The sequence below is a fragment of the Strix uralensis genome, chromosome 2 (assembly GCF_047716275.1).
Source record: "Strix uralensis isolate ZFMK-TIS-50842 chromosome 2, bStrUra1, whole genome shotgun sequence".
Taxonomy (NCBI): domain Eukaryota; kingdom Metazoa; phylum Chordata; class Aves; order Strigiformes; family Strigidae; genus Strix; species Strix uralensis.
In genome coordinates, this window is record NC_133973.1 from 110244642 (window position 1) to 110272365 (window position 27724).

Here is a 27724-nt window from a genome sequence, read left to right on the forward strand (position 1 = left end):
CATCGAACAGAATTATGCTCTTTCCTCAGGGTCTACTTTTAGGTAGCTATTAAAGTAAAACAAGATCCATCCGCGGGCCCTGCTCAGAATTAATCTTTAGATCCAATAAGATGTGCATTGAAAATAATAACTGTGTGAATGCCCTGTAGTGCTCTATGTTGCAAATATGTAGATGCAATATTTAAGCTTTTAGCAACACTACTTTTTTATCCATTTCCTCCTTCTCTCTTTATACATTCTTCCTAGCTTACAAACAAATTATCTGGGACACCAGTATTGGGGCAGTGTTAAGGATGATTCTAGATTTGAGCTCAGCATCTACCTCTTCTTCTGAAATAAGTATTTCTGATTAATCCTCAGATGTTATGATAACATTTAAAAGTTTCCTTACCTATAAGAAAAACAAGTTGGTGAAGTTTCCCAGTCATGCTCTTTTTTGTTTGGTTTTTGCTTTCTTCTGATCACTTAGCTTTGTGTAAAAGATTGAAGAGGAAACTACACTATACTATACATATCAAATAATCACCCTTGCGTATTTTAATTATATCTGGTTCCCATTGTGAGTAAAGATGTAAGTACAACCCTGTAACCACAGATTGATCCTACTGTTAAAATGGGGAAGAGAACAAGAAGACATTATTACATTAATGTCTTCATGACAGTCATTAAATGTCATAGGTGTGGAAAAAATCATTACAATTGGGAAAAGGATTTTAGGGATTTTTTTATAGAAATCTATTAGACTATCAGTTCCCCTATATGAGAGTGGTAAGGGGGAAAAAAAGTCTATTGTGTTTCTGAGTGATATAATTAAAATGTTATTCTCTGTTCTTCAGGCACTGTCTGAAGTTTTTGAGACAACCATGTCCTAGAAAGCCAGAACAGGTGAGATCCTAGTTTAAATAAACACCCTCTAGAAGTATTGAGTTGAGAAGAAAGACAGATTTAGATGACTACATAGGATTTAAAAAACAAAAACAAAACAAAAAAAAAACCAAAACCATAACGTGGACTTTGAATTGAGCTTTTACCAGTTTACATGCAGCTTTTTAACATGGCTGTATGAATTTATCTTGTAATTATAATTCTTAACACTTACATTACTATTTCCCTTATTGCTCAGGCCATACATTTCCTGTTAGCTTATTTAAATTATTTAAAACTAACCAGGTTATTAAATCTGGTGAACACAATTTGGGCTGTAGATTGTATGTAAACAGCTTCTTCTGTGTATTCAATATCCAAACCTGGTATGTCTGGTCTTGATTGGCTCTGATGTGTCACACAAGATTCATAAGTGGCTGATCCTTGTTAAGCTTTCACCTATCTAAGGTAAAGCAGTCAAAGTGTTCCAAGCAGCTTTTAAAGTTCGTTCACATCTACAAAGTATTTTAGTGAGTCTGTTTTAAACAGTTAATTGGAAACAAATTTCTTTTAAGTTTGTGGGCTTTGATCTCGTATTTAAAAAAAAGCATTCAGATAATTCTAGTACTTATTTATCAAAATTTGTTTTGGTTTAGCTTAAGATCTATGCTTGCTCTTTGGGTTTAGAAAAAGATTATGTAGAAGTAACACAAAAATAAGCCACAGCAAATTAAACTTGCTTAAAACACACTTTCATTTTGATAGACTCTGTATGTAAGAAGCTGAAGTCTGTAGTAACGAAAGGCTAAAACACTTGAAATTGAACCATTATATGAGCAATTATCCTAGCTGAAGTTTTATGTTTTTATATCCAGAGTTCAAAGGGGGTGTGACGTGAAGTACCCTTTGCTACATCTGTAGTGGGGAATAAAAGGTCCATTACAGGCCTTATAGCAATATGTCATTGGGTCTAAAGCTGCCGAGCACCAAGAATAATGGTTGAAATGCTTTCGTGAAGGTAAGTTTTCATGCTCAGATCTCCTGGGTTCCGTTGCCATATGTTTAATAATAAAACAGTTGCTGAACTTTTACATTCCTGGTTCATCAGTTCACAGAAACAAGAAAAAAATCACATTCTGCTGTACACAAGAGTCAGCTGAGTCTCTATAGATATTTTTGGAAAGAACTTAGATAACTGTTTTTTAAAAAGCCATATATCTATGTATGGGGGGTGTAAAGACAGATAGCCAGCAATATCTAGTGAATGGATGAGAGGCAATGAGCAAAGACTGAAATACAGGAAATTCCATTTAAACATAAGAAAAAATGTTTCATTGTGAGGTTGATCAAACACTGGAACAGGTTTCCCAGAAAGGTTGTGCAGTCTCCGTCCCTAGAGATATTCAAAACCTTCCTGGACACAGCTCTGAGCAACTTGCTCTAGCTGACTCTGCTCTGAACAGGGAACTGGACAAGGTGATCTCCAGAGGTGCCTTCCTACCTCATTCATTTCTAGCTCTATTCTTTTAAATCTGAAGAGCTTGAAATTTGAACAGTATAGCTTGAAGAACTGCCGTATGAACATATTCTCTCCACTGACAATTTCATTACTGGTTTTTTTTAGATTTACAATGCAGTGAGTTCCTGGAAGCCTACAAGAAGGAAAACTTGCAAAATTGAAGAGTTTGCTTGAAGACAGCCTAGGAGTTAAGTTCTCACCTCATTTGTCCACCTACAATGAGAACTGTATAGAGCCTGGTGATACAGGCTACTTTGTGGTAAATGGCACCAGGTGGTAAAGCCTGCACTGAACAGGGTACACAGAATGTACTTTTGAGGTCAGGGAAGCCACGTGACCAGTCCTAAGCTTCTCCACATGCTGAAACCCATCCATCCTTGAGACGTCCGTGTCCAAAATGATCAACTCTCCCTCCCTGAGAACAAGCCCTCAATACATGAGGTGGAAAGGGTGGTAGCAAAGCACCTGATTCCTCCAGGCTGTGGGATCCTCTTTTAGATTGACATGTGCTTTTTCTTATAAGGAAGGTGGGCATGGACAGAATTTTGTGCATCTGAGGAGGTTAAGATTCACACAAAGGTTTTAAACTCCATGGTGTTTCTATTGCAGCAGACTATATTTTCCAGATGGTCTGTAATCATTGCCATGGACAATTATGTAGTAACACATTTGTTAAAGTAACTATTATTTACTTTATAAACTGCAATGACTCATATAAAACTCTTGCTATTTATTATGTCAGAGTTTATGTCATAATCACTTCCTAGAGAACCCATGCCACAGTTAACATAGCTTTTCTTTGAGTCGTTACTCTCATTCCAGCATCTGCAGTCCTTAGAGAAATGTTTACTTCACCAATCAGTAACTTCATAAGGCTATAATGTATAAAACAAATGAAGGAAAACTCTCTGTTCTGGAACATAACCTTCTCTAGTAGAGAAGGTGACTTTGAAATTCCTTTTTAATGTTTATGCATGGTCACTTATTTTTAATCTGAGCCAATTGCGAATTGGCTATAAAGCTAAAGAGAAAAATAAGTTAGTTTATTTTTAAAAAAACTTTTTGCTAAATTTAGGGGTGTTTCTCTGAAAATAATTCTAAAATAGTCAACTATAAAATATTTAACCATGAGGCTTCCTTTTTTTCCATTCAACTCATATCAAACTGCTGCTAGACTTATTTTTTTGGTAATGACAAAAGGAACTCCTCTCACATCTGTTTGGTTTGTGTATTAGTTTCATTTTCTGATTTGTATCCTCCTTTCTATGACACTTACCAATACTTACGAACTACAGCAGTTAGATAAAGGGTAAATGCAAGACATCTGATTGAACTGTTGCATTCAGTTTCCATTTATAATTTCCTGATCCCAAGCCATAGCACTGGCCCAGACTCAAGGAAGGACAGCTTTATCAGTTCTCAGTAGTCCCAAAGGGCTAAGCAACATTATCTGAAAACAGCTCTCCACAGACATAGCTCCTCAGCCACAGCTCTTACTCTGAAGGCAGTAGGAGTAATGTCAGCAGATTTGTCTGGTTGCTGTTCTTTGCAGTCCCTTGATGTTTCCTGGACAGGCATGTTTTGCCTTCCCTGAAAGAACTGACTTTGAACTCAGACTGTGAGCTCCATTTAGCATCTCCAATTCTATGTCTAGTGTAAGACAGAAACGTTTTAGTCATACAAGAAGGTGACCATGTTGTTGCAACCACATCAACACTTCTTATTGAATAGGAGAACTCAGCTTTAGTTTGTGTTTTCTTCTGATGCTGGACAGGCTGTGGATACTCTTGAATAGTAAGAATACCACAAATAATCTTCCATCTTTTATCAAATTTATTTTGCTGTTAAACATCTTTGCATTTTAGGGGTCATTCACTTAGAATAGGGGTTATTTACTTAGCCAATAGGCTTTCTAAGCTTAAGATGGCCGCAGTCCTTAAGGATTTTCAAGCATGACATATTGTTCTGCACTGGAAGGCAGCAGCTGGAGCAAGCTTCTCTGTGGTCTTCACATCAAACATGAACACACACAACACACATTAACACACACATCCTGCCTCTGCCACAGTTGCCAACAATATCATCACAACCCAGGACCAGTGCAAAGTTCCTTGGCTCAGCTGTGTTTACAGAGTGTGTTCTACCAATTTACTTTCCATAATCATTCTCTGACATCCACCAAATTAATATTTGCTGTTTCCAGAAGCTGTTTCTGCAAAGGAACCTTGCCTGCAGAAATAATTATACCTGGAACACAAATCTTACGTGTTTAGATATTAAGGACCTATAAAGATTGGTAAGTGTTTAACCCTCAGTTGAATAGGAAAATAAATAAAACAATGTTTGGGAACTAAATATGCACCATAACTTGATTGATACATTTGCTGAAATACATGCACATGTTTAATTTTTCATTTCATAAACCATACAGCTCCAGGGTAGCTGATGAAAAGATAACTAGTGAGAACCTCTGTACTGAGAAAGTCAAATTAATCAAAGTCTTATGGAGAAGAAAAACCCTCAAGACATCTTGTGATTCAAATCCAAACAAATCCGCTCTTGTCTTCAAGCACAAATAATTAAAAAGAAAGATTAAAAATTTTATCAGGAGAATCAGATCTTATGGTGTAAAAATTTTTTGAGAGAGGCAATACTCTAGAAGTCTTAGGAGGGAGAATTCAACAGTTCAACATGAATAGTCAAGAAGACAAAAGGTTGTGCAATGCATCCCACCCTTCATCTTGCTAAACAGGTATTTAAGAACCGTTTGAGCAAATAGCCTTCCAACTACACTCTTCCTCCCAGGCGGTAGGGGCCGACACTGCAAGAACACACACACCCACCCTCAGCAAAACACCACCCGTCACATCCCCAAAACTCAAAACCAGGAAGGTGGCAAGGGTTTGAATGTATCTTCATGACAAACTCCATCCCTGGTCCTTGCTGGATGGGCTGTAAAAAAAGAAAAAAAGAAGGGTACAAAGTTTTGGTGAGTGAGGGGTGGGCAACAGGTTGGTTTGCCCATTGCCGAGCTGTTTGGAACTGGAACTGGCTGTGACTGGCACAGGGCAGTCCCAGCCTCCTCCAGCACAGCCCGCCCTCCAGCCCCAGGGTCATGTGTCCATTGTTATTTAATGACATCTGCTCAAGATGCTCCCAAACATTCCTTCTGGAGCTAAAGAGCAGCCATGTGCTGTATAAGAGCTCAGCTCTCCAACATCCCTTCCTCTTAAATCTCTGTCTGAACCCTTAGCTGTGGAGGGGGGGTTCTGCAGACAGAAATTAGACCTTTCAAGAGCCTTTGTGTTTGAACATCTGAGAATCAGACCAAAGCCAGGCACTATTTCTGATGGCACCTTCAGCAAAGAGGAATTTCTTAAGCTCTGTATTCACGTGGCTACCCAGTACACAGGGTTTAGAGGCTGAGTCATGCCCTCTATCTCGTATCTTGTGTCCATACTCACTTCAGAAGTCCAAGGCTTCAAAGGGTTTTTTTCTCCAGCTTTGGTGGTAACAGCCAGAGCTTTAAGGCAAGTGTAGGCAAGGCATCAGCATAAATATGCAGTTGCTCTGTAATGACACAAAACCCACATGCATTCACAGCTCTTGTTAAATGTTAGCCGCATGTTTAAAAGTCTGGTGTGAACTTTATATACAGTTTGGACTGATTATAATTAATTTTGACAGCCTTATTCTCATTTATATGTCTTCTGTTTTATTTTACTCTGGAAGTCTTAAGGTCTTCCTTAAAGTGTGTGTACATTTATTTCCTTTCCATTTAAGCCATCCTTATCTGGCCAGGAGGCCTTAAGTGTTTTTAAGCAATGGTGTGACAAAGGACAAAGCATTTGGAATTACTGCTAAAAATGACAACAAAGCATTAAGTTTTTTACTGTTAACCTCTATGCCTATACCATCTGTTAGAAATGAAGATCAATCTTAATATCCCCAGGGCTGCTGTTCTCACATTTTTTGTTCTTCATCCTCTTTAACTCCAGGTTTTAATTACAGATGCAAGGATTATCATATCCAAACTAAGGTCTGTGTGTGCAGAACTAGGAAAAAACTCTAAATTAATTTAGACACAAGCTTATATTCAAAAGGAAACCTTGGAACTGATGATTACTCATGTTAGAATTATTTAGTATTACTCAAGATAGAACTGGAGATTATTATTCAGTTAGAAGTATTATGAAAGACAATATTGACCAATTATTGTTCCATACAATTTTGATGACATGTTTACATCAAGGACAGTTTGTGTCAAACTGGCTCAATATAGAATTCTGAGAAAAAGTATCCAGACTTGCAGGAGCTCTGGGTGTTCACCTCGGGAGAAATCACTTTTTATGGAAGAATCTGTACACAGTATTATTATTCTGTCAACTTTCTATAATATAAATTCTACAGAAAAAAACATCTGATACATGTCTACCAACCACAGTATGCTTCATGTGTGATTCATATCATAGAAAATCATATTATACCTAGGAAGAATGGAATTATGCTCTTTGAAACTTGCAGAGCACTGCAGAAGTGGCTTTAAATTAAGTTTAGTGGCTTAAATTTTGCATCTTGCTTCTTTCTCCCATCTATCATCATGGTAATTTCTTGCATGGGCTGCCTGATTCATGTAAGTGGCAAGAGTCATTACAGCAGAATTTGAGAAATATTTCTATATCCATTTCTTGTAACAGATGTGTGTGACAAATACATCTGACTTCTGAAAACTGACAACAGTAAAAAACAGTTGCAGATGAAGGCCATCAAACACAGCAACCAGGACTCATTCATGACCTCCTTCTTTCTCCTTCTCTCAGTCCAACAGAAGAGTGTCTGCTGTAGCCTTACAATTTAAGCAAACAGTATTGTTAATTTAATGTTAAATTGAACAATCCAGGACTTCCTGGAAGATAAGGCATTCCCATTATTTTGAATGAGAACTGGAGCAGTCATTAAATACACAAGTGCTATTTTCTGCTAATCTGGGGGAATAAAAAAAAAGTTTTCCTGCAGTTTTACAGCTCACATAAAGTAATTGTCAGGGTACATTTTGCACTATATACCTTGGATGATATCACTATAAAATTCACTGCCCGTTAGTTCAAAACAATCTGAATTTTTATTGGAGTGTATAATTGACCTGTTAATTGGTGACAAGGAGCAGGAGCACTGTACCATTTATTCTTTCTTATTTCATCAAAGAGTCCAGGATGACAACAAAATTCAAGTTTTCTTCCCGTAGTACTTTTTTTTTCTTAATTCCAAAATCACAGGTTTTGATTTCCTCTTGCACTTTCTCATGCTTTATAAAGTCAGTTTCCTATTCGGTGTTCTCACCATCATTTATTTTATAATAGAGTATTCAAAGTATATGTTCATCCACCCTAACTTAATTGATTAAAAGTTAAATGCCACTTTAGGCTTCTTCTCTACTCAGTGGAAAGCATCATAGAATGATAGAATGATTTAGGCTGGAAAAGACCTTTAAGATCATAGAGTTAAACTATAAACCTAACACTGCCAAGTCCACCACTAAACCATGTCCCTAAGTGCCACGTCTACACGTCTTTTAAATACCTCCAGGGATGGTGACATAACCACTCCCCTGGGGAGACTGTTCCAACACTTGACAACACTTTTGGTGAAGAAATTTTTCCTAATATCCAAACTGAACCTCCCCTGGCACAACTTGAGGATGTTTCCTCTTGTCCTATCACTTGCGACTTGGGAAAACAGATTAACACCCACCTGGCTACAAGAAAAGAGGTATTATTAGAGCATGATCCTTTCCAACCTAAATTAAGACCTCTGGAGAGGCTCATTTCATTTCATTGAATGTAAAAAACCCAGGGGATTTAGGTATCTGACTTTAAATGTCTAAAGCTAGATTAAATTAATGCTACTTTTTTTTCTCTAAAAACTGCGATTATCCTTTTTCCACATCAGACCCTAAAGTCATCAAAATTCTCTAAATTTTCATGCTTTCCAAAAAATATATTTTCTTGTTCTCCACATACTTTTTATCCAGACTTGTCACAACAGTCCATCAATGCAGCTCTAAATAACAATTATTTTATGTCCTTGTCTTCTCCACTCATCGTTACCACCTCTTTGTCAATAATGCATTTTTCCATTTGAAATTGTAAACATATTTGACAGATAAAATCAGCACACTCAGATTAGGACCTTTTGCATGCTGTTTCAGATGTAATAGACTTCAGAATCCTTGGATTTTCCTACTTGTGTTTGAAGCAGAAAACCCCAAGGCTATTTCAATTGTAGAATAATTATTTAACTATGTAACTTGCCCAGTAAGGAATCCATACTATTTGTATCATTACTGCTGGAGGGCAACTTATATCTCTTCAGAGAAAATTTGCACTTCTTCAAAACCAGGCATTTTCCCTGATGCTGATACACCCACTGTGCTAAGAAAACAAAATATATGAGTATAAAGGAGTCAAAATTTGTGAGTAGAACAAAACATGCAGACACACAGAAAGGAGCCAAAATTAATTAACAGTGGGAAACATTTATCTCTGCAATCAAAGCTATGAAATTGCTATCTGTATTATTTAATTGGTCAATGACTATTTTCCTTTACTGTCTCTGCATATAAAGCAGCTATGATCTTAATTTGCCAGCTGAGTAAATGAAAGAAATGCAGAAGTTCACTGAGTTGAAAAAGCCACAAAAGGAGTCTCAGCCATTGTCAGTAATTGCCGAAGTCAGGAAATGATTATCAACTGAAAAATATCAGCTGCAGAAAGGCAGAATACTTATGTTCTGTGTTATGTACAGCTCCTGAAGGCACTCCTGTTTCATCCAGAGAGGAATAGTGGAAAATGGTACCTTGATAATGTCATTATTTACAGTACTTGCTGCCCATTGTCAGGCAATGCTTGGTAAGAAATGTGAGATTCAGTATCAGTTTTTCAACTGTTTCTGATAGGATTGGTTTGGGCTGGAATGAGGGAAGCTCTTTCACCAGGTCTTTCAAATGGACACAAGATTTGTAGTTTATACAGTTCTGGTTGGGTGAAACAATTCATTGTGTGTCTGGATCAGATGCTGATGGAACCCCAGGAGATGTCTTTCAGATCAGACTGGCTGGACAGGGAGACTGTTGATCCAAGAAAAAGGATAGGTGCCATCCCTCAACGTCCAGGGAAACCCTGCATCCACCAGCAGCACATGTCCTTCTTGCCCCCAAAGTCCCCTCCTCTTCCAGTTGAGTTTACACCCAAAAGATGTCAGAGCTGCAGGTCCCCTCTTACTAAATACACAGAGTCTGACATGTTGTTTTAGCTGCCATTTTATGGCAGGGACCTACCTTGTTTGACAATGTTAAACCCCATGTGTTTTGTACTGCTTGATAATTTGATAGTTGCCTATTTTTTTAAGCTGCCAAACCCACAGGATCTCAGAGCACGTTTTGATTGGCTGCCAGTTTTCTTTGGATCAAGGGCCATACCAGGCTAGGAAGTTTCCTAATGATGTCCTGAATCCAGGCCCCGGGGAGGCAGTAGACTTCTGTAAGAGGAGGGTCTGTCCAACATATTGGACCCTCTGTTCCCCTCAGAAGGGAATTGCCTATAACTCATCTTTTCTTCCTCATGGAGGTGGCCTTGGCAACACCTCTGGTGTAGCTGGGCCATCATCCACATCATCCATTCACTGGCCTTCCACATCCAGAACCTCATACCTGTTGAACAGAGACACCTGGAAAGAAGAGGTGGGCAAGGAGGGGGTTCGTCTGCCACCCTGAGTGTGGATTTGCCTCCATTCACTCCTTTCCTTTAAGCTACTGCCTTCAGCCTGGCAGGGGGAGGATATATATCCATAGAAGTGTTGGTATAAAATGTAGGAAATGTTATTTAATAAAATAATAAAATAAAATGAAAAAATTAAGTTTAAATGTAATTAGAAAGTAATTAAACAAAACTAAATGGCAGGTTTGGAGCACCCAGCTTTACAAGGTCCCTTAACAAGCCCTCACATCTCTGGGGTAGGGAAGTTCACAAGGCTGGGAAAGGAGGTTCCAAACTCTGCTGGGGGCAACGGGCACAAGAAAGTTGAAACGTGCCAGAGGGCCACTGATCCATTCTAGGAGGCCACCAAGAGTTCCTGTGCAATCCCTGAAACATGCAAAGCAGAGGCCAGAATTCCCCTGCCATGGGAAATCTTCTAAAGTGTTTGAAACTCCCACCTAGTGAGCTCTTGTGAAAATGAGTCAATGGAGAGTTGTAGAATGATGCTGCATGGCTGGTGGTGCTGGGACTGGCTGTCCCAGATCAGAGAAAAGCGACTGGTCAAGCTCTGGGAGTTCGTAACTCCTATCACCCCGCTTCCTGTTCAGCCACGTGAGTTCCTGGGACCTGGAGCATTCCTGCATGGTGGTCCTTATCCTCCTCCTGGCATCCCCTTTTGATGGAGACAGAGCTTGGGGAGAGCCACAGGGGAGACTGTGGGGCAGGCCTTCCACTTATTCTACACCTCATATGTCTCTTCACAGCGCCAAACTAGAGTTATACTCAACAGGGTCTTCTTTCCCTCTCGATTCCACCAGGTCTATTCACTGGATAGTAGGTAGGGACAGTAGGAATCTCATTCATCCGTTCATGCACATCACTAATTAGATGACAAGGCATTTGGCAAATTATTGAATACATAATTTACATATTCCTTTTCTGCATTAAGTAAGGTGGCCTGTCTGCCTAGCTAAAGCCAGCTGATTTTTTTGGCACAAGTGTAATTTATTTACAGTCAAATTAGTTTTATACAATAGTTTGTGCATGACTTGCAAAGATATGTACTATATCCACAGATATGAATAAAGATCTTCTGGAGAAGAGTCAAGCCACCTTTTTCTATCAGGGTTTAAAGAGCACAAGATCAGAGCCCCCTGTCCAGGGGCTTGTCCAGCACTCTTATTGTGCCTTTGTTATGTCTTGCAGGGACAGTGGAAGGGCAGAAGAGAATCACCATGCTGGGGACTGGAATCCCCATGGAAGATATTTCTAGCAGGAATTTCTCACCATCTTTATGCTTCAAGTATCATTAGCAGAACAAACCTGCATGGAGTACCTGTCACTGCAAGAGAGACACAACCAGTGTCAGCATGGCACTGCTGCGGGGCACCTGCCATGCCCGCAGGATGCCCCAGGAAATGGCTTGTACCTGGATGCAGCCTCGATGGTACCACTCATGGCTATAGATGGGGAGCACCATCATGTGGTCAGCTTTTATCCCAGGACTCCAGGAAAATAATGCAGGAGGCTTCCCCATCATGGTGTGCCTGCAGTGTTCATGCTGAGCCACGCTGGTGACCTGGGGTGATGGAGGATGGAAGAGGTGGGCAAGGTCAGGAAGTACTGAGTCCTTATGTTGTTCTGGACAAGGATGTCCCAAAGGGTGTAGAGGCTGACTGCTCCCTGAACACTGTGCACATGTCCCTCTTCTCATGCTCTTCCTCTGTGTATGTCCCACCCAAGGGCCCTGGCACACTCTGGCTGAGGCCCAGGCAATGGTCTGGGGCACTAGTGCTGAGGTGGGAGCTTGCCTGCAGGGAAGAAGCCCTGACACAGTCATTTTCCAGCATAGAGCCAGGGATACTTCCCAAGCTCCCTGGGGGCCCAGGACAAGTAATTTTCAGGGTACTGCTGAGTCTGGAGGGTCCTGCCCAGCTCCAGCAGCCAGACTAGGGGCACTGGGGGCATAAATGAGCCTTCCACATCCTACCTTTGACTTTGGGAGGTTGCTAGGACATGTCACTGTGGGACATGACAAGCAGGTTCCTCCTTTACTTGTCCATTGTTGATAGGAGGGGTGGGGGGGCACAAGAAGACTTGCATGAGGGCCGTCAGCCCCTACCTATACTGCCCAAAGAACTGAGAGACAGATCCCTCTTCACAGCCATGGGGGAAGTGGAAGCTGTGTTTACATCATCTCTCCCAGCAGGTAATGGTGGCCCCCTCTCTCACCACAGACATAGCAATGTTGGGAAAAGCACAGCAGGCCCTTGTTAGAGGTGTGTTCAGGGGCCCAAAGGGAGGGGTGTATGGATCTGCTGCTGGGTCACATCCTGCAGGTCCATGCTGTGGACTGAAGTTTCTACTTATGCTGGAGTCTCTCTGGAGATCTTGGGACTTGTGGAGGTGTTTCCTGGAGCTGACCGAAAACACCAGGGTACTCCGAGGAGGAAGTGACATCCACAGAGTCGTTGGTATGGGATTTCACTGCGATGCCAGCTGAAAGCAGGAGGCAGACCCAGGGAGACTCACCAGGCAATTCTCATGGTTACAGAGACCATCCTTCTGGCTTTTTTGTTCATAAATATCTTGGTCAACACCTGCCTGGCAGCACAACGTGCATGCAGAGCAAAGGAGAGCAAATGCCACAACCACTGAGCCTCTCTCTGAGGCCTGGGAAAGTGTCCTTGAGGGATTCTCCCCCCAGGATCCACTTTGTCCTTGCCTTACTGGGTGATATGCAGGGCTGGAGCTGCTGGAAGGGGTCTTTGTGGGTTTGGAGAAGAAGGGGGCACTGTAGAATTGTGTCCCAGCACATGTTAGGCAGAAGTCGTGAGAGAGGCTGGGGAAGGCTATGGCTGGTATCAGAGGTCAGAGTGCCTCCCTGCTTTCTCCTGTTTGTGTGGTGAGAAGTTCTCAACCAGGAGCTGTGGCTACCTCACCACCATAACCAGTCCCACTTCCCAAGGTGGGGGAGCACATGTTACCTATCACGTCTTGGATCAAAGTAGTCTTCCTAAAGTAGACTTCTTTCTGAAGAGCTGTTTCTGCACTGTATACTTGGCTTCCTATATTATTGTGACAAAGATTTGACCCTATATTGGAGCATCCTGCATTACAAAATTTCTCTTCCAATGTCTGAAAGTGAAACTTCAGTCATGCATACTGACAGGTGCTCTAGTGCTGACTTGGAAATAGGTCATCTTTCAAAGGTGCCCTGGGGACAGACTTTTAAAATAATTTGAAGTTGTATGGAATTGTAGGTGGAATTCTTCCCATGTGTGAGAATGCATCTTCTAATTTTCTAAATAACTTTTAAGAAAGTTTGTCACTCAGAGATTTACAAATATGGTGTCCATTAAAAGTCAGTAGAATATGTTCATTTTTACTTTGCTCCTTATCGGTTGTAACTAGATTCATAAACTTATTTCTGTTTGTATTAGTAGCATCTAAGAAGCTAATCCTTTGCACATCATTAACACTAATCAATCAAAAGTCTGAGTTTTATATGAACTGTAGGCACTAGTTATTTGCTTGGATAGCCTCAGAGTCAGTCACATAATATAGAAATTTTCTGATATGGATACTCCACAACAGTCAGCAGCACTGAAGTGAGAAAGTCACTGTCTAGTTATTTAAAGAGGTGGTTGCTATGTGTCTAATAGTCTATTAGCTACCATGTCATTAAAATTCAGCATATTCAGTGGAGTTAAATTTTATTTAATGATCAGCCAGATTTGTGCCATCTGTAGTATATTCTTTAGCACTATAATGGTATCATCTGTACTGCAGAATGGATAAATTTACCCACTCAAACAATCTGGTATAAACTTTTACACGACTGAAAAGGAAAAGCTACTCCGCACACAAAAAATGCATCTCTGTTTGCAATAGTTATCTCCAAGGACAATATTTCTCGCATCCAAGGTATACAGTATAGTGTTTGGACTTCTACTTTACTATTTTAGGTGATATGTGAAATTATAGAACTTTCTTTTTCAGAGCCAGTATAAACAGCAGTTCTGTTCATCAGCATAACAATCCAGTAATTTTATATGTAGATCTTTCTATGAACTTTTGAGAATCTGATTTTTAATTCACCACACATCCGATCTTCTATGGATACTTGTTTTGTTCTGTGGCTTTCACTCCTAAAAGCCAATATTACAGTCCAATTCCTACTAATTGAGGTTTTCTGCAGCAAGACATTATCTGATACTGAAGTGCTCGCTTGCAATAAATACTTCCTGCTAAACAAGTAAGCTGTGCCACTTAAAGATGCATCAGGCAGTCTCTGACTTTACTTATTGCACCTGCCTCTCTGAGCACCTGAAGCCAGTGTCAATGCCAACCCACAGCAACGAGCTGTGTCATGTAACTATACATTTTAGTGTTCTACAAGCACCACAAAGTAGGTAGGAATCACACAAAGCCATGGATCAGGTCCTTATAGCATGAAAAGTGACCCCTCAAGTGATTTACTCTTGGTCCTTCACAATATATTCATGCATTAAGTAGTACAAGCGAGGATGATTTCAAAAGATGGATCTGTAAGTAAGTAATAAGGATATTTTGTGAAGCTATGGGCTGTTCACCGTAGTTGTGGGAAAAAAATGATTCTGTCATTTTGATTAAGCTTGATTCTGAACACAATAACCCCTCCCCCCAGTGATTAAGCTAAATAAAGTATTTCAAAAGCCACTGGGTTGTATTGCTATGGTAACCCACGTAACCACTGAAATAATAATTGTGTGCCTGACATTATACATAAAGATTTCATTTTTCCTCCAAAATACAATGCTGATATACTTAATCTTTTCCTCAACCCCTTCCCCACGTCAAGGAGAAAATCAGTTTTCTCTAACCTCGCAGCACTAAATCTACTGATTTGTCAAGGTAGATTATATTCTGCATGATTTTGTTTGTGTAATTTTGCCTTAAAAGTCATGATCTTTAAACTGAAAAAAGTTTCAGTTTAATAATAAAAGCTATAGTAGATGTCACCTCCTATGAAAAGTCGCATATTCTAGAAAGGACAGAAAATAAAACTGATGTGCAAATGCTGAACTGCATCGGATACATATAGTGCAGATCAAGTCTGTGCATTCTTTGAAGAGTCTAAAATGCAATAAATGTGCTCATATGACTTGCTGAAATGAAATGTAAATCTGAAACTCACATTCATCTACCAGAGCAACACTCATTTTCTGTAAATGTGTTTTACCGAATCTATATAGAATCCAGTTAAAGGCAGAAGTTTGATTTCCTTCAAGCTGGTTTATATGATCTGCTTTAGAAAGGTGACATTGCTCGTATTTTCATATTGTCATAGTTCTTCAGAAGACAACTTGTGAATTTGAAGATATTAATGGTGAAGACAGTCATGATTTTTGTCAAAAAGTATTTATGTTTTGACTGACCTTATCACATTGTAAGGAGAACTGCAGTCTGGCCACGGAGAGAGACTGGAAATAGATTTTTGATGTCCTTTTCATTGTGCTTTGTTTTGTGCACAAATGTAAACCTAGTAAAGGGTTTCACTGGCAGGAGACAATGCCTCTGCACTGAGTTCTTATTAGCACGACTATTTATTGGTTTATTGGGTAAACCCATCATTTTTAAAAGTTAAAAACCTAAATACTCCATTCCTGGAAGAGATAGTTTGTTTCCTAGAAAACCTTACACATCTTAAGCTTCTCCAAGGCTCAGACAATCTACCTGATTTTTGCAATGAACATTTATAATAAACCCTGATTCAGAACCCATACTGGCTTTTTATTCTACACTTTCAATACAGTAGCCTAACCGTGTACTGAGAAATCCCTAAAATTTGTGCCACATACTATAACTAGTTTTGGAGAAGGGACACCAGACAATTGCCCTGTGTCCAGAAATTATAGAACCCCAACAGGCTAGATAGGAACTTAATTGGGAAGAAGGAAGGCAGTGTATCTTGTCATGTCTGGAACTGGTTCCCTGAATTTGATTTCTGCTCTGGGCAGTGAATATAAACTTGAATGTCAGACAAATAAAGATGCCTGATATTTGACACCATATGAGAATCCAGGGTCCAATCCCTCCCTGCTCAGTTTGAATGGAAGCTGTGGATATCCAGTGACTCTTGAAAATCAATATTTTAATCTGTGTTTTATAATCAACCTGGTAAATAGAATTATATTAACTTTAATTAGTTTTTTTGAGATATATTCTTCACTGAAAATATCTTAATCTATTTTTAGTATTTATCACTGCCTTATCAGTGATCAGTCTTGCATTCAGTTTATGTAATGACTTCTGAAATCAAGCCACATTGCTTCCAGTTCAAAAAATAATCTGAACTGGAAGTACTTTTAGATCTTGCTGATGATATTAATGGTTCTCTTTCCTGAGGTCTTTGAGAATCTGACAGATAATTCTCAAAAGAATTCATCTAGATGCCTAGACCACTTCTCTTTTCCCACATTCAGTTGACAATACTACATTCTTTACTTAGCAGTGAGACTAAATTTATTTTGCTATGGCATGTGCACTTGAAACTTGGGAAAAAAATCAATGAACCTGATTTTTAATGTCAAATCCATTTTCCTTCCATACACTTCACAACTAGCAGTTTAACTTGAGCAAGTTAAGCTTTTAAATTTCACTCCACCTTAATTTTGGTAATCCTTATCTTCACATCTTCCAGGATGCCACTTTTCCCTGTATTTAACATCACCACATTAGAAAAGCTGGAAGTATTTGTTTCATTTGGATCTACTCCTAAGTCTCTCTACATTATACTCAGTGAAAAGCAACACCAGTTCTTTTATTATTTTAGTCCTATCGATGTGACCAAAGGCCTAACTCAAAAGATCTATTTCATCTTAAATACTGATTATTTTCTTGATTTCTTATACAGAGCTTTCTTAGTGAACACACACCATCCCCCTGGATAAATTCCAGTAGCTTTCCTACAGTTTTGATTCATGCCCTAGAAGCTTTATATTCTAGGTCACAAAGCCAGGCTGTAACAGGAAGGACTCGTGGCAGTCAGGACTGTAAAGTCTGTAATAACGAGAAGCTTAGAATTTTGCCTTAAATTAATAGTGACCACCACAAAATTCCAAACCGATGAAACAGCTACCATTTGTGTAATATATATCCTTGGTAGCCCTCCTTAGTGTTCCTGACAATGCAGACACTGCAATAAGTGGCCTTTTGATTAACTAGAAGTGTGGCAACTTTTACCTGCACTGGTGTAGATTAAATGAACTTTGAAATCTGTAAAAGCTTTCCAGCAGAGTAAATAAGCATTTAATTGAGCCATTTAGAATGCATATTACTGACAATTTGCTGTCATTTCAACCTCAACCAGAGAAGAATTATTTGCAAGAAGACTTGTTAACTAAATAAATAAACTGGATGGTACTGGCTGACTGCAGGATTTTTGTTTGTTTGTTTGTCTGTTTTCTTCCTTTAAGCAGTAAAGAATAGAGATTGTGGGCACGCAGTGTAGTTCACTATCATACCATCTGATACCAGGGCAATCTTGAAATATTAGTGGGTGACAGCACAAGCACCCTTGATATAAGCGTTTGGAGCTTCCTTGAGACCATGTACTACATTTCACTGCTGCTTGAATCACTTATTAGCACCTATTGATTCGTTCACACATCTCTTATCTCAGTGCTGCACTGACACTTACTGTGTGCTGTATAATCACAAGAACTTGGTATTATTGTGGATCTTATCTCGGGCTGCATTATCAGATGACATGTTCATTCTCTAAGAAAACTGTTTGCCTATGGCAACAGCATCACCTGCTGTTGGATGAGAAATCAACAGTCCCATTTCCTGAAGAGTTTGCGTAAAGCTTTTTTTCTTTTTCAGCATAACTGAGCTGAATATGCAGATCAGGATTGAGGAACAAAATCATATAACCTATGCTGAACTGTCATTTTTTATAAAATATTGCCATATGCTCGTAACTTTGTCAGTAAATAACAATTCATATGTTGGGATCTCTAGTGTCACTTTGACACCGAGAAAGCAGAATATTTTGATATTTGGGGCTGTAGATTTTTGCCAAAATACATAAGGAGGCTTAGTCCATACTACAAAAAACTTGTGAGGGATTTATTAGAAATAATCCTTCCCTGGGTTTGTAAATCAATATTAAAGATGGTTTCCTAAAGGGAAAAAAAAAAACCATGACACCAAAAATTGGTATATTAGATACTATGAGTCTTAATTTAGAATCACATCTAGGAACACTACATTTTAAATTTAAGCATTATGCATAAATATTATGGAATAATTTTGTAATAAACAAAACCTGTAGTATATACCATGGTATTTTAAAATTTAGCAATAGCTCTTCTTCCATCAGCATATGACTATAAAATAACACTTTCTAAGGGATCAGATTGATTTCACAACTTCTGTTGACTTGCCTAAAAATTAGACATCTATAGCTTCCAAGGATATCCAAGGGTGGATGTTTCCTTACATATTGCAGGAGCCAAAGTATTGATTTGTATCACCAACACTGAGTCACAATAGTGATAACTTTGAGTCTTCTTTTCTCCTTCCCTTCTCTCCTGAATTCAGATGCCTTAGAGCTGTCTTTATGTCTCTCCATCTAGCAATGCTTTCTGTGATTTAATCCCCATATACATACGCATGCTATGTCATGCATTCAGTGGAGGATGTCATGGGGAAGAACAATACCAAATTACTTTGCTAAACACCTTACTTAATATATTGATTAAGCTTGTGAAGACAGAATAATGTATAGAATAAAGTTAGGTAGCAAAACCCAGTGCAAATATGAGGTGAAAAATGATTTGCAGAGGTGTGTTAAATGAAATTTAAATTTTAAAATAAAAAAATTCATCTTTAGGAGCAGAATCCTTTGCCTAAATTCTGCAGTAAATGACCAGAGAGAAATGAACCCAGAATTAATACCAGCTTCTTTTGAACCATACTACAACCATGTTGAGATTTGTTTTAACTTTTGTATATTTTGTTGGCTGAGAGATTTTTGACAAAGGAGGCTAAGTTCAGACTAGAGCAACATAAATCGGAAGAATTGGGTAACGGGTAAACACTAGAAGATTCAAATTGTATAGCTTGGCAATGAGAAACCTAATGATATTTATGAGAAGAGTTTAAAAGCATTTGAATAAATAAACCCAACAGTAAGAGGAAAATTAATTAGCTCCTGCAGGTGTGGTGCAGCTATACTTAATAGAATGACCTTATTAAAAGTGAAAATTTAGGCAGAATACCAACAAGAGGCCCTGTGGAGCTAGTCATTAGGTTGGGAAATAGTAGAGGAAAAAGCTAATAACCCAGCTGATCACCAGAAAACATATTGTACTGTAAAGTAATCTTATTCAACATAGTATATTTCCAAGTGCCTACTCCCTGAAAAGCAAACCACCCAAGAAAGGATGCAAAGGGTAGGATTCTTCTCACATGACACTGGGCTGCCTAAACGTTAGAAGTCTAGTTCAAACCAGTTACCTCATCTGCTCTGCTGTTAAAGGAGAAAGGCACTTGACAACACAAATTATCTGCACCTAAAATCTGACTTGCCCTCTCCATCTAGGATAAAAGGGGAGCCAAGGTGACTAGTTTTGACTTTGAGATGGCTAAAATTTAGGTGATTTGAACCCTAGTTTGAAAAGTGATCACATCAAAAATTGTCAGATGAGCACGGTCATGATGTTTCTGAAGTGAGTTAGGATACCTTAAAGTAAAACCCTGATGTGACAGAGAATAAGTGAGTAACTTAAGAAGGTTTACTGGCTTCTAAACACTGGTGATAGTGAAAAAATTAGCAGCCTTCTTGTACTATTTTATTTAATTTCCCAACAAGACCGACTATGACTGTCAACACAAGCACTCATGATCATCCTCTTCACAGGATCCACCATCAAGTCTTTCCTAGTTACTTCATTGAGTTTTATTTCCACTTCTCATTTGTGGTGATAGTTATATATGGATTCATCTTCACTAAAATAGATATGGAAAGGAAAGAGTTGACAGCAACAAACCTTTGCCAGGCAGTTATGTCAGAAACCCTTCAGTGAATGCTTTGGTGTTAATCCATCCACTTGGAAACACACTTAACATTTTGGATCTTGCCTTCAGTCAAACCAAGCTTGATTTTATTCCTTTACAAACTTTTCCTTAGGTATTATTATTACCACTATCACTATTATTATTATATTATTAGGTATTTACTTTATAACTCTGGGTTTCTTTGTATCCATGTAAACACCAACCCCTCTTCCCTCTATTTGATATTTAAAACCCCTGCATATTATATGAGTTTGTGTGGACACCAGGCTGCATCTGGTCTAAGCATTGCTGGGCCCTTCACTACAGAAGGGAAACTCACTTCCCTTGGTAGTTCGTGTTGGCAGTCAGTCTTACCATGCCCTGTACATTTTTTTAAAAAAAAATGTCTGATCTAAATCTCCAGAAGGTACAAATACTTACTAAATTAAACTGACTATGCTTTACATCTTTATCCCCAATGGTTCTTTGCTAGATACTCTCAAGGAAACAGAAGACTTTTTACATGGCTTTTTCATGCTTTATTTGATGGGGTTCCTAAGTGGTGCTGCACTAAACCACCAGGTGCTAAATATTTTTTTCCCTGACTGCAGCTCCCTTACAACACTCCTGTAAGGCGGATATGCAGAGAAGCTATGTACCCCAGCTGTGACTGACACAGAACTCTTTTACAACTAAACCCTTCACTTCTAAGGTGTATCACCTTGCATTTACGAACACTAAATTTCTTATACATGTGTTACCATCAACCTCTTAATTTGTCCAAAACGACAGTGGGTTGCTTGGGTTCTTCTAGTACATATTGATGGCATTCCTAAAAACAAACTAGTTTTTAAGAGGAGACACTGAAGGTTACTACAGATGCAAATTGCTGATCTAAATGAAGTTAAAGACAAAAGTCCCAAATTTGCTCAATCAAGGTTTCCAAGGAAAACTAAGGACCAAGCAGCAACTGCAGTTGCTCTCTCTTATTTTTAAAACTTTTTCACCCATTTGCTCTTTCCACTGAGCACAGACACATGCACAATAAAAAGTAAACACATAAAGTAGTTACAAAATAAAGAAGCAGAATATGTATAACAGATGACACACAACATAAATGATCTGAAACATCTGCAGGTTTTAACTGGGAAGAGAGTATTTGAAAAAGCTTTGATTTCCTTCCATTCTTATTTGCTAATTTTCTGCACATCATCAGTAGAATTAGCCACAAATGACTAATAAGATACTTCTGTTACTTCAATTTGATGTAAAGGCACTTATTCAAACTCCTAAATATTTAAATGTAAGGGTTCTTTCATCATATAATTAAACTATTCCTCTTTAGGAATAATAAAATAAACCGCTTTATCATACAATAAATTCTTGTGTAAACACAACGCAGCTTTGAGAAAACGACTTTTATAGAGTTCTCTCCACTAGAGGTCTCTAGAGAAATACAAGAAACAATTCAGAATCGCAGATACCCTAGACTTTTCTTCCTGACACTATATACATTTTGTGGAAGATGGAAATCAACACTTGTTCTATACTTGTTCCAGGTATTTCTTTGGCTATGCTTCTTCTGCTGTGGATAATAAAATAGTTTATTACCACAATAATAATTCACATCCATGAGGTGCTTTAATTCATTTTATAATTAGATTTTCAACATTTATAATTAGAATTTTAACATCACCTTCCTTAGGAAATATAATATTACACTAAGTATTTAGCCAAAGGAAGAAAAAAACTAAGGTGGATACTTACTGGGGTAGCCACCTTGCTAAATAAACAACAACAACAAAAAAAAAAAAGCAAAGAGCACAAGTGAATAAAGTATTGGTTAACCAGAACAGTATTTTAGTTGGCAAATTAGAAAATTATTACTCTGGTGTGCTGTTCAGCACGCCATTATATCACAGGCAAAACAGAGCCTGGCTTTATTATTTGTGTTTATATCCAGGCTAACACAAACATAAATGAGGAATAGGATTCATGTAGTTGGAGTATTGTTTCTTCTCGAAGCTTTTTGCTGTTTGCCTTTTTTTTTTTTCCCCGGAAGTTTTTAAATTGTAAGTTTGTGCAATTTCCATTGGGTTGATGATTAAAAAAAAAAAAAAAAAAATCCAGTTAAAGATGAGCTTTATCTATTTTAGGATCTGTGCATCTTTACACCACTCACCAGAACAACTCATTCAGTGATTTAGAGATTGTTCAGAAAGTCAAGCTTATGATCATTATTTTTTTCCTCAGGATATTTTATTTCAGTGAACTTTAAGTATACATTGACTATATTTTACTCACATTTGCCTCATTAAATATGATGATGTCACCAGTGTTGCTATAAGATTTAATGTTGATTATCCTTTAATCTGGTTAATTAATATGACTTTATATCTGCACATTTCTTCATCACCAGTTTCTGTGCTGCCCTATTACTTCTGCCACCATGTTTGATATTATGTTTCACATCTAACAATCCTTCAGATCTTTTCTTCTATACCTCTGAAGTGGAAAGCAGAAATTTATAACCTTAATGTGTGGAAGGGGGAAGCTGAATGGTCTTAGGAACATTATGTGTTCCCATTATGTCCAGTTCTTATCACAATCAAAGACAAGTGGAAACAGAGAAGAGTAAGGTGTTAATAATAAGACCTATCAGTTTAAGAATTATAGCCTATTGTACTCTACGCAGAGAACAAACAGGGTTGTCTGCGATTTGAGATTGGGTCACTAATAAGAAAGCTGGAAAAATCTGGAAATAAAAATACCTGCCCTGCTCAGATTGCTTCTTTAATTGTGATGGATAGCTCTGTAAACAACAGGAGCTCAGTGCATGCAGCAACATTAATTACTACTGATTTTTTGATGTGCATGGTAAAGTGTTGAAGAGAAGAACATGAGCTATGCTGAGAGTTGAGAGACTCAGGAGGGAGGCACAGAAGACAGGTTACTGGGACAGTTCTGGGACTTTCCGAAGTTTGACAAGTTACTTCAATAGAGTATCTTCTAATTTTTCATCTGTAGATTGAGATCTGCAAAGGCTAATCAACTGAGGCCAGAACTGCAAAGGGTAAAAAACTGAGGCCAATTAGCAGCTTGAAATGTCATAGCTAGACATTTAAGAGGTGATATTTCTCACTGTATTTCTTGCTGCAAAGACCAGAAAGAGATAAAAAGCTTTGAGAAGAATAGAAGGAGTGCAGCAGTGACATTCTCCTAAAACCTGTAATATTATATCACAGAGTTGACCTGTCATCTCCATCAGCTGATCTGACAGTGATGGTTTCAGGCATGGAGTTTTACTGAGTTCACACAGTGAGTCTAGAGATGCTGATACTTCCATGAATTATCTTGAGTCATTTGCAGGTAGGATGAATACAGATCGCAGTAGAAAAGAAGTCCACCTACCATTTAATCAAATGCCCCTACTCTTAACCTTAGAAACCATGAAGTACTATGGTTATGTAAGACATGACCTTAATCATAAAATGTCTATATGTCTGTGTCTAGTTATAATCTTTACCTATGATGATATATAGGAAATATTGTCTCTTCCCACTACTCATTGCCCCATTTGTGTCTGTTCTATAAAGAGAGGTTGGTTCCAGGTGTGTCAGTCCAATACTGCATCCATTTCCAGTTATTCACCTCACTACTTGCTCTGGTTTGGAGGAAGAAGCTACAGCAAAGTCCTGCCATTAGAACTCACCTTACTTTCATAAAGATCTAAAATAATCTACAGACTATACCTTGAAATTTTATTCATATGCAAACATTTCTGTATAAATGGCAAATTTTTTTCCTTGACATGAAAATTGCAAACTCCTGGATTGCAGTCCAAAAATGCCAACTGTCCCTGGAGCCTTAAGACTGTCACTTCACTGGAGGCTTGAGCCTGTCACTTCACCCTTCTGCTACAGTTACCTCATTTACAGCTTGGAATTACATTTTCCATTTACTTCACAAGAGGCTCCCAAGGACTGACTAATAAGTATAGAAAGGAATATATTAAAATTTTGAGATAGTGATTTTTATATGATTACATAAAATTCTGAATAAAAGCATTATGTAATAGCAACTGTTATTATTAGAATTAAAATTAATATTTAAGCTAATACTGCATTTGATCGTGTAACTACTTCAGAAGCGTGTTAATACAGCTTTTTTTCTCAAGACAAAAATGCTATTCCAGGTTATTGACAACAGTATTGTTTGGAAATTTCATCAACTTCACTAGTTAAACAGCTCATAGCTGATAACTGTGAGGACATGGAAAACAAAGGAAAGCAGTGCAGTTCTTCTGGGAACAGACAGCATCTTCCTCCGGGTTTGAACAAAACCACACGCAATGATCACGACCTCTGGATGCTTCAGTGCTATAAATACCAAATCATAAGTCAAAGTCTAAACTTCTCAAACTTTCTATGCTGTTGTGTCAGCAGAATGAAATGCTAAGCCTTCTGTAATAAGGAAGAAATTAGTCAATTGGGGATTAAAAAAATGGTTTATATGGTTAATGTATGGTACTAATTTAGGTCACTGAAGCTGGCAGCAAAAGCTGCTGTTCTGAGGGGGGTGGTACGAAGTTTCAGGTTGATCCTGTGGTTCCTCCCACCACCTTCCAACATGTATATAAATTGTCAGCTCTCCAGACCCTTTGCCAGTTCTCTCTTCTAGACTTGCCAGAAGCCACAGAGGACTAAAGATGAAGATCTTTTTCTTATTCACCTTTTCCACTTTTTTGTTGTCTGCTTTTGAACAAGCAGCTGCTTCTGCTCACTATGACAAGATTCTAACTCATAGTCGAATAAGGGCACGCGACCAAGGGTAAGTAACTGGGTTTTATTTCTATTTTAAAAGGGAGCTTGTTAATCTTTATTCTCCTCTTTCTTCTTGCATTACATTAAATGTGATTTTTCACTATGAATTCTTACTATCATTCAAGCACTTTCTCACTTAGTTTTACAAGAATTGTTCCTAAATAAAAAACTTTTTAAGGAGTTTCCAAAGGAGACAGAATACTATTAAACTTAATAAAATGTGGAAAAATCTAAAATCACTACTTCTAAACAGATAAAATACATGTGTTTTAGAGTCACTGAAGTTAATTATAGTTCACAATTAATGTAATGGGATGTCAGATATGTTTAATATATGTTTTCAAATGTTTGAATAGAATTGACACCTATCCCACAGTATTTGCTCTCTTTATTCCATCCTGATGAAAATCATGAACCCTATTTAAATGCTCTCTAACATGGTAATATATACTGGGACCCCTTTGTAAAACTTCTGTTCCCACTGGAGCAATGCAACAAGCTGTTCGGCAGGGTACCCAAAAGACAATGATTACAAGCCAGGCTGCTCAGAGATGTGGAAATAATTTGAACAGCTGGTGTCAGGGAGACACATGTCTCTAAAGATACTTTCCTTCAGTCTTTTTAAGTAAAAAACGTTCTGTGAATAAGAACTGTTTACCATCCTCTCCTCCTTTGTTGAATTTCCTCTGTCTACTACACACACACACACACAGAGTGAACTTTTCAAATAAAAAAAGTTCACTGGCTTCCCACTGATGTAAAATGTAGATTCTAACTTTTGAACTGATGATTTTTTTTCATTGTAGAAGTATAAAAATTAGTGACAAAATGCCTTTGTTCCGTGGAATTTGCCCTCAAGAAATTTGTCTTCTGTACACTACCATGCTAAGGAAAAAGTATTCCTCATTTGAAATCTGTGACTCCTTTTATTTACATGCCAATTTACCCTTTGATCCCAGTAATTCCCAGAATGTTTGCTTAGGTGCCTGTGGTACTCCAAACGGCTGGTAATCAAAATAGCTGATTGATTTACAGAAGACAGGGTTTCCTTCTACATAAAGAACAAGGCACTTTTTCTTCCCCATCTCCCCATGACCTTCAGCTGCACAGATGTGTACAAGACAAAAACTTTAATGAAAAGAGACTGATGGTATTCACAGCTTGTTCTCTGGTGGGTGGTAATTAATTCACTTCACAGGGGGAAGGGAAAAATGTAAGGCATATTGAGACTTGACTAGGCACAGCTGGCAGTCACTGCCTATCAGAGACAGAGGGTCAAGCTAGAGCAGAGGGGAATCTTCTGTCCCTGCCAGGAGGGTGGGCTTGTCAAGGAACCTAGCTGGGCAGTCCTGGGAGCTTGCACTGTGGATGCTTGAAAACACACCTGCCCTGGGAAATAAAGCCAGATGTTCATTTCTTACTCTTGGTCAACAGAAATAATATCTGCTGTTATTTTATGTAAAACTTTTCCGAAGATGTACAGAAACTTATTTTTAAAATGGTTCTCACTCCCACCCATAGCCAAAATGTCTGTGCCCTTCAACAAGTTATGGGAACAAAAAAGAAATACTTCAGCACCTGCAGAAACTGGTACCAGGGAGCCATCTGTGGAAAGAAAGCGTAAGTATGCTCTGTTTCAAAACTCTTCCCCATTCATTGAGAAAATGTACAATTAGAAAACTCTCCTTTTCTCAGAGAAAAACTGTTTGTTTCAAATGCAGGCACAGGAAGAATTGACTTCATAATTTTACAGGGTTACAGCTTCTCTTTAGCTGCTTCTAAAACCACCTGGATGACTGATGCAATAATTGTTGCCAAAAACATTCATAAAAGGAGTGGAAAGTCTGCAAATGACAGCATAGTATATAGTCTTTTTCAAGTTTAAGAGGCTTCAGAGTATTAGTTTCAGCAATGCTTCTTTGAGTTAAGTATTCATAGCTCTATTTTAAACACAAAGAGATATGATGTAAGTCACCTACCCAAAAACACAGAGGCACCTAATAGTCCAGTTGTGAAAAGAGCTCAGCACTACCCAGCAGAGCTGTGTGCTCAGACAACACCTCTCCACAGAGAAAAAAAAAATCAAAATATAGTTGTGAGTACAGATTAAATTTGTGTGAGTCTGGCATTCTTTTGGAATCTATGTGTGTATATAAATTGTCATTTTGCAGTAGTTGTCACAGGAAATCATTATTTTTATTTTCCCTATTCTCTTACAGGGTCCAAACAGGTTTGGGGCGACATTTTCAGAAAGGCTTGAGTGACCAGGGAGTCCAGGCTTCAATTGCAACTGTCTTAGGACATTAGAAGCCTCTTAGTGAAAGCCTATAAAACTCTTCCAAATGCCCGAGTAATATTTAAGTACACAATTTGATTAGTCACTGAGTGATTATATGTACTAAGACATAAAGATGTTGTTATATTGAAACCTGGTGCAAATTACATGTTTAAGAAACTTAATTCCATTTAAAGAAAGATTTGTATTTAAAACTTTCCTAATGAACATCAACCACTGTTTTAGATGTTAATGTATTATAGAATAAGGATTTTTTTGTTTCTGTGAGAAAGGCTATCTTAACAGAAGTTAATGTGGAAGGAAAATATCCACAGTGGTAGTAACATAAGCCAGTTGAAGATGACTCTCTTTGTAAAAGAGCTTTTAAATTCTCTTGAAAACGTTTTTCCACTCAGTAATAATTCACTGAATGAACTAGATG

The 27724-nt window shown here is 38.2% G+C and overlaps 1 protein-coding gene across 9 annotated transcripts in view; it reads left to right on the forward strand.

Moving 5' to 3' along the window:
- The first annotated feature begins 24881 nt into the window (after positions 1 to 24881).
- Positions 24882 to 27724, forward strand: part of POSTN (periostin) — a 38192-nt gene continuing 35349 nt past the window's right edge. For 8 of the 9 annotated variants that reach the window (XM_074861017.1, XM_074861008.1, XM_074861009.1 and 5 more), the window contains exons 1-2: positions 24882 to 25014; positions 26529 to 26627. In XM_074861017.1, the coding sequence (XP_074717118.1) occupies positions 24893 to 25014; positions 26529 to 26627 (221 nt within the window). In that variant the 5' untranslated portion in view covers positions 24882 to 24892. Of the gene's footprint in view, positions 25015 to 26044; positions 26179 to 26528; positions 26628 to 27724 lie in introns of those variants that run through there. The other variant, XM_074861014.1, reaches the window with a different exon arrangement.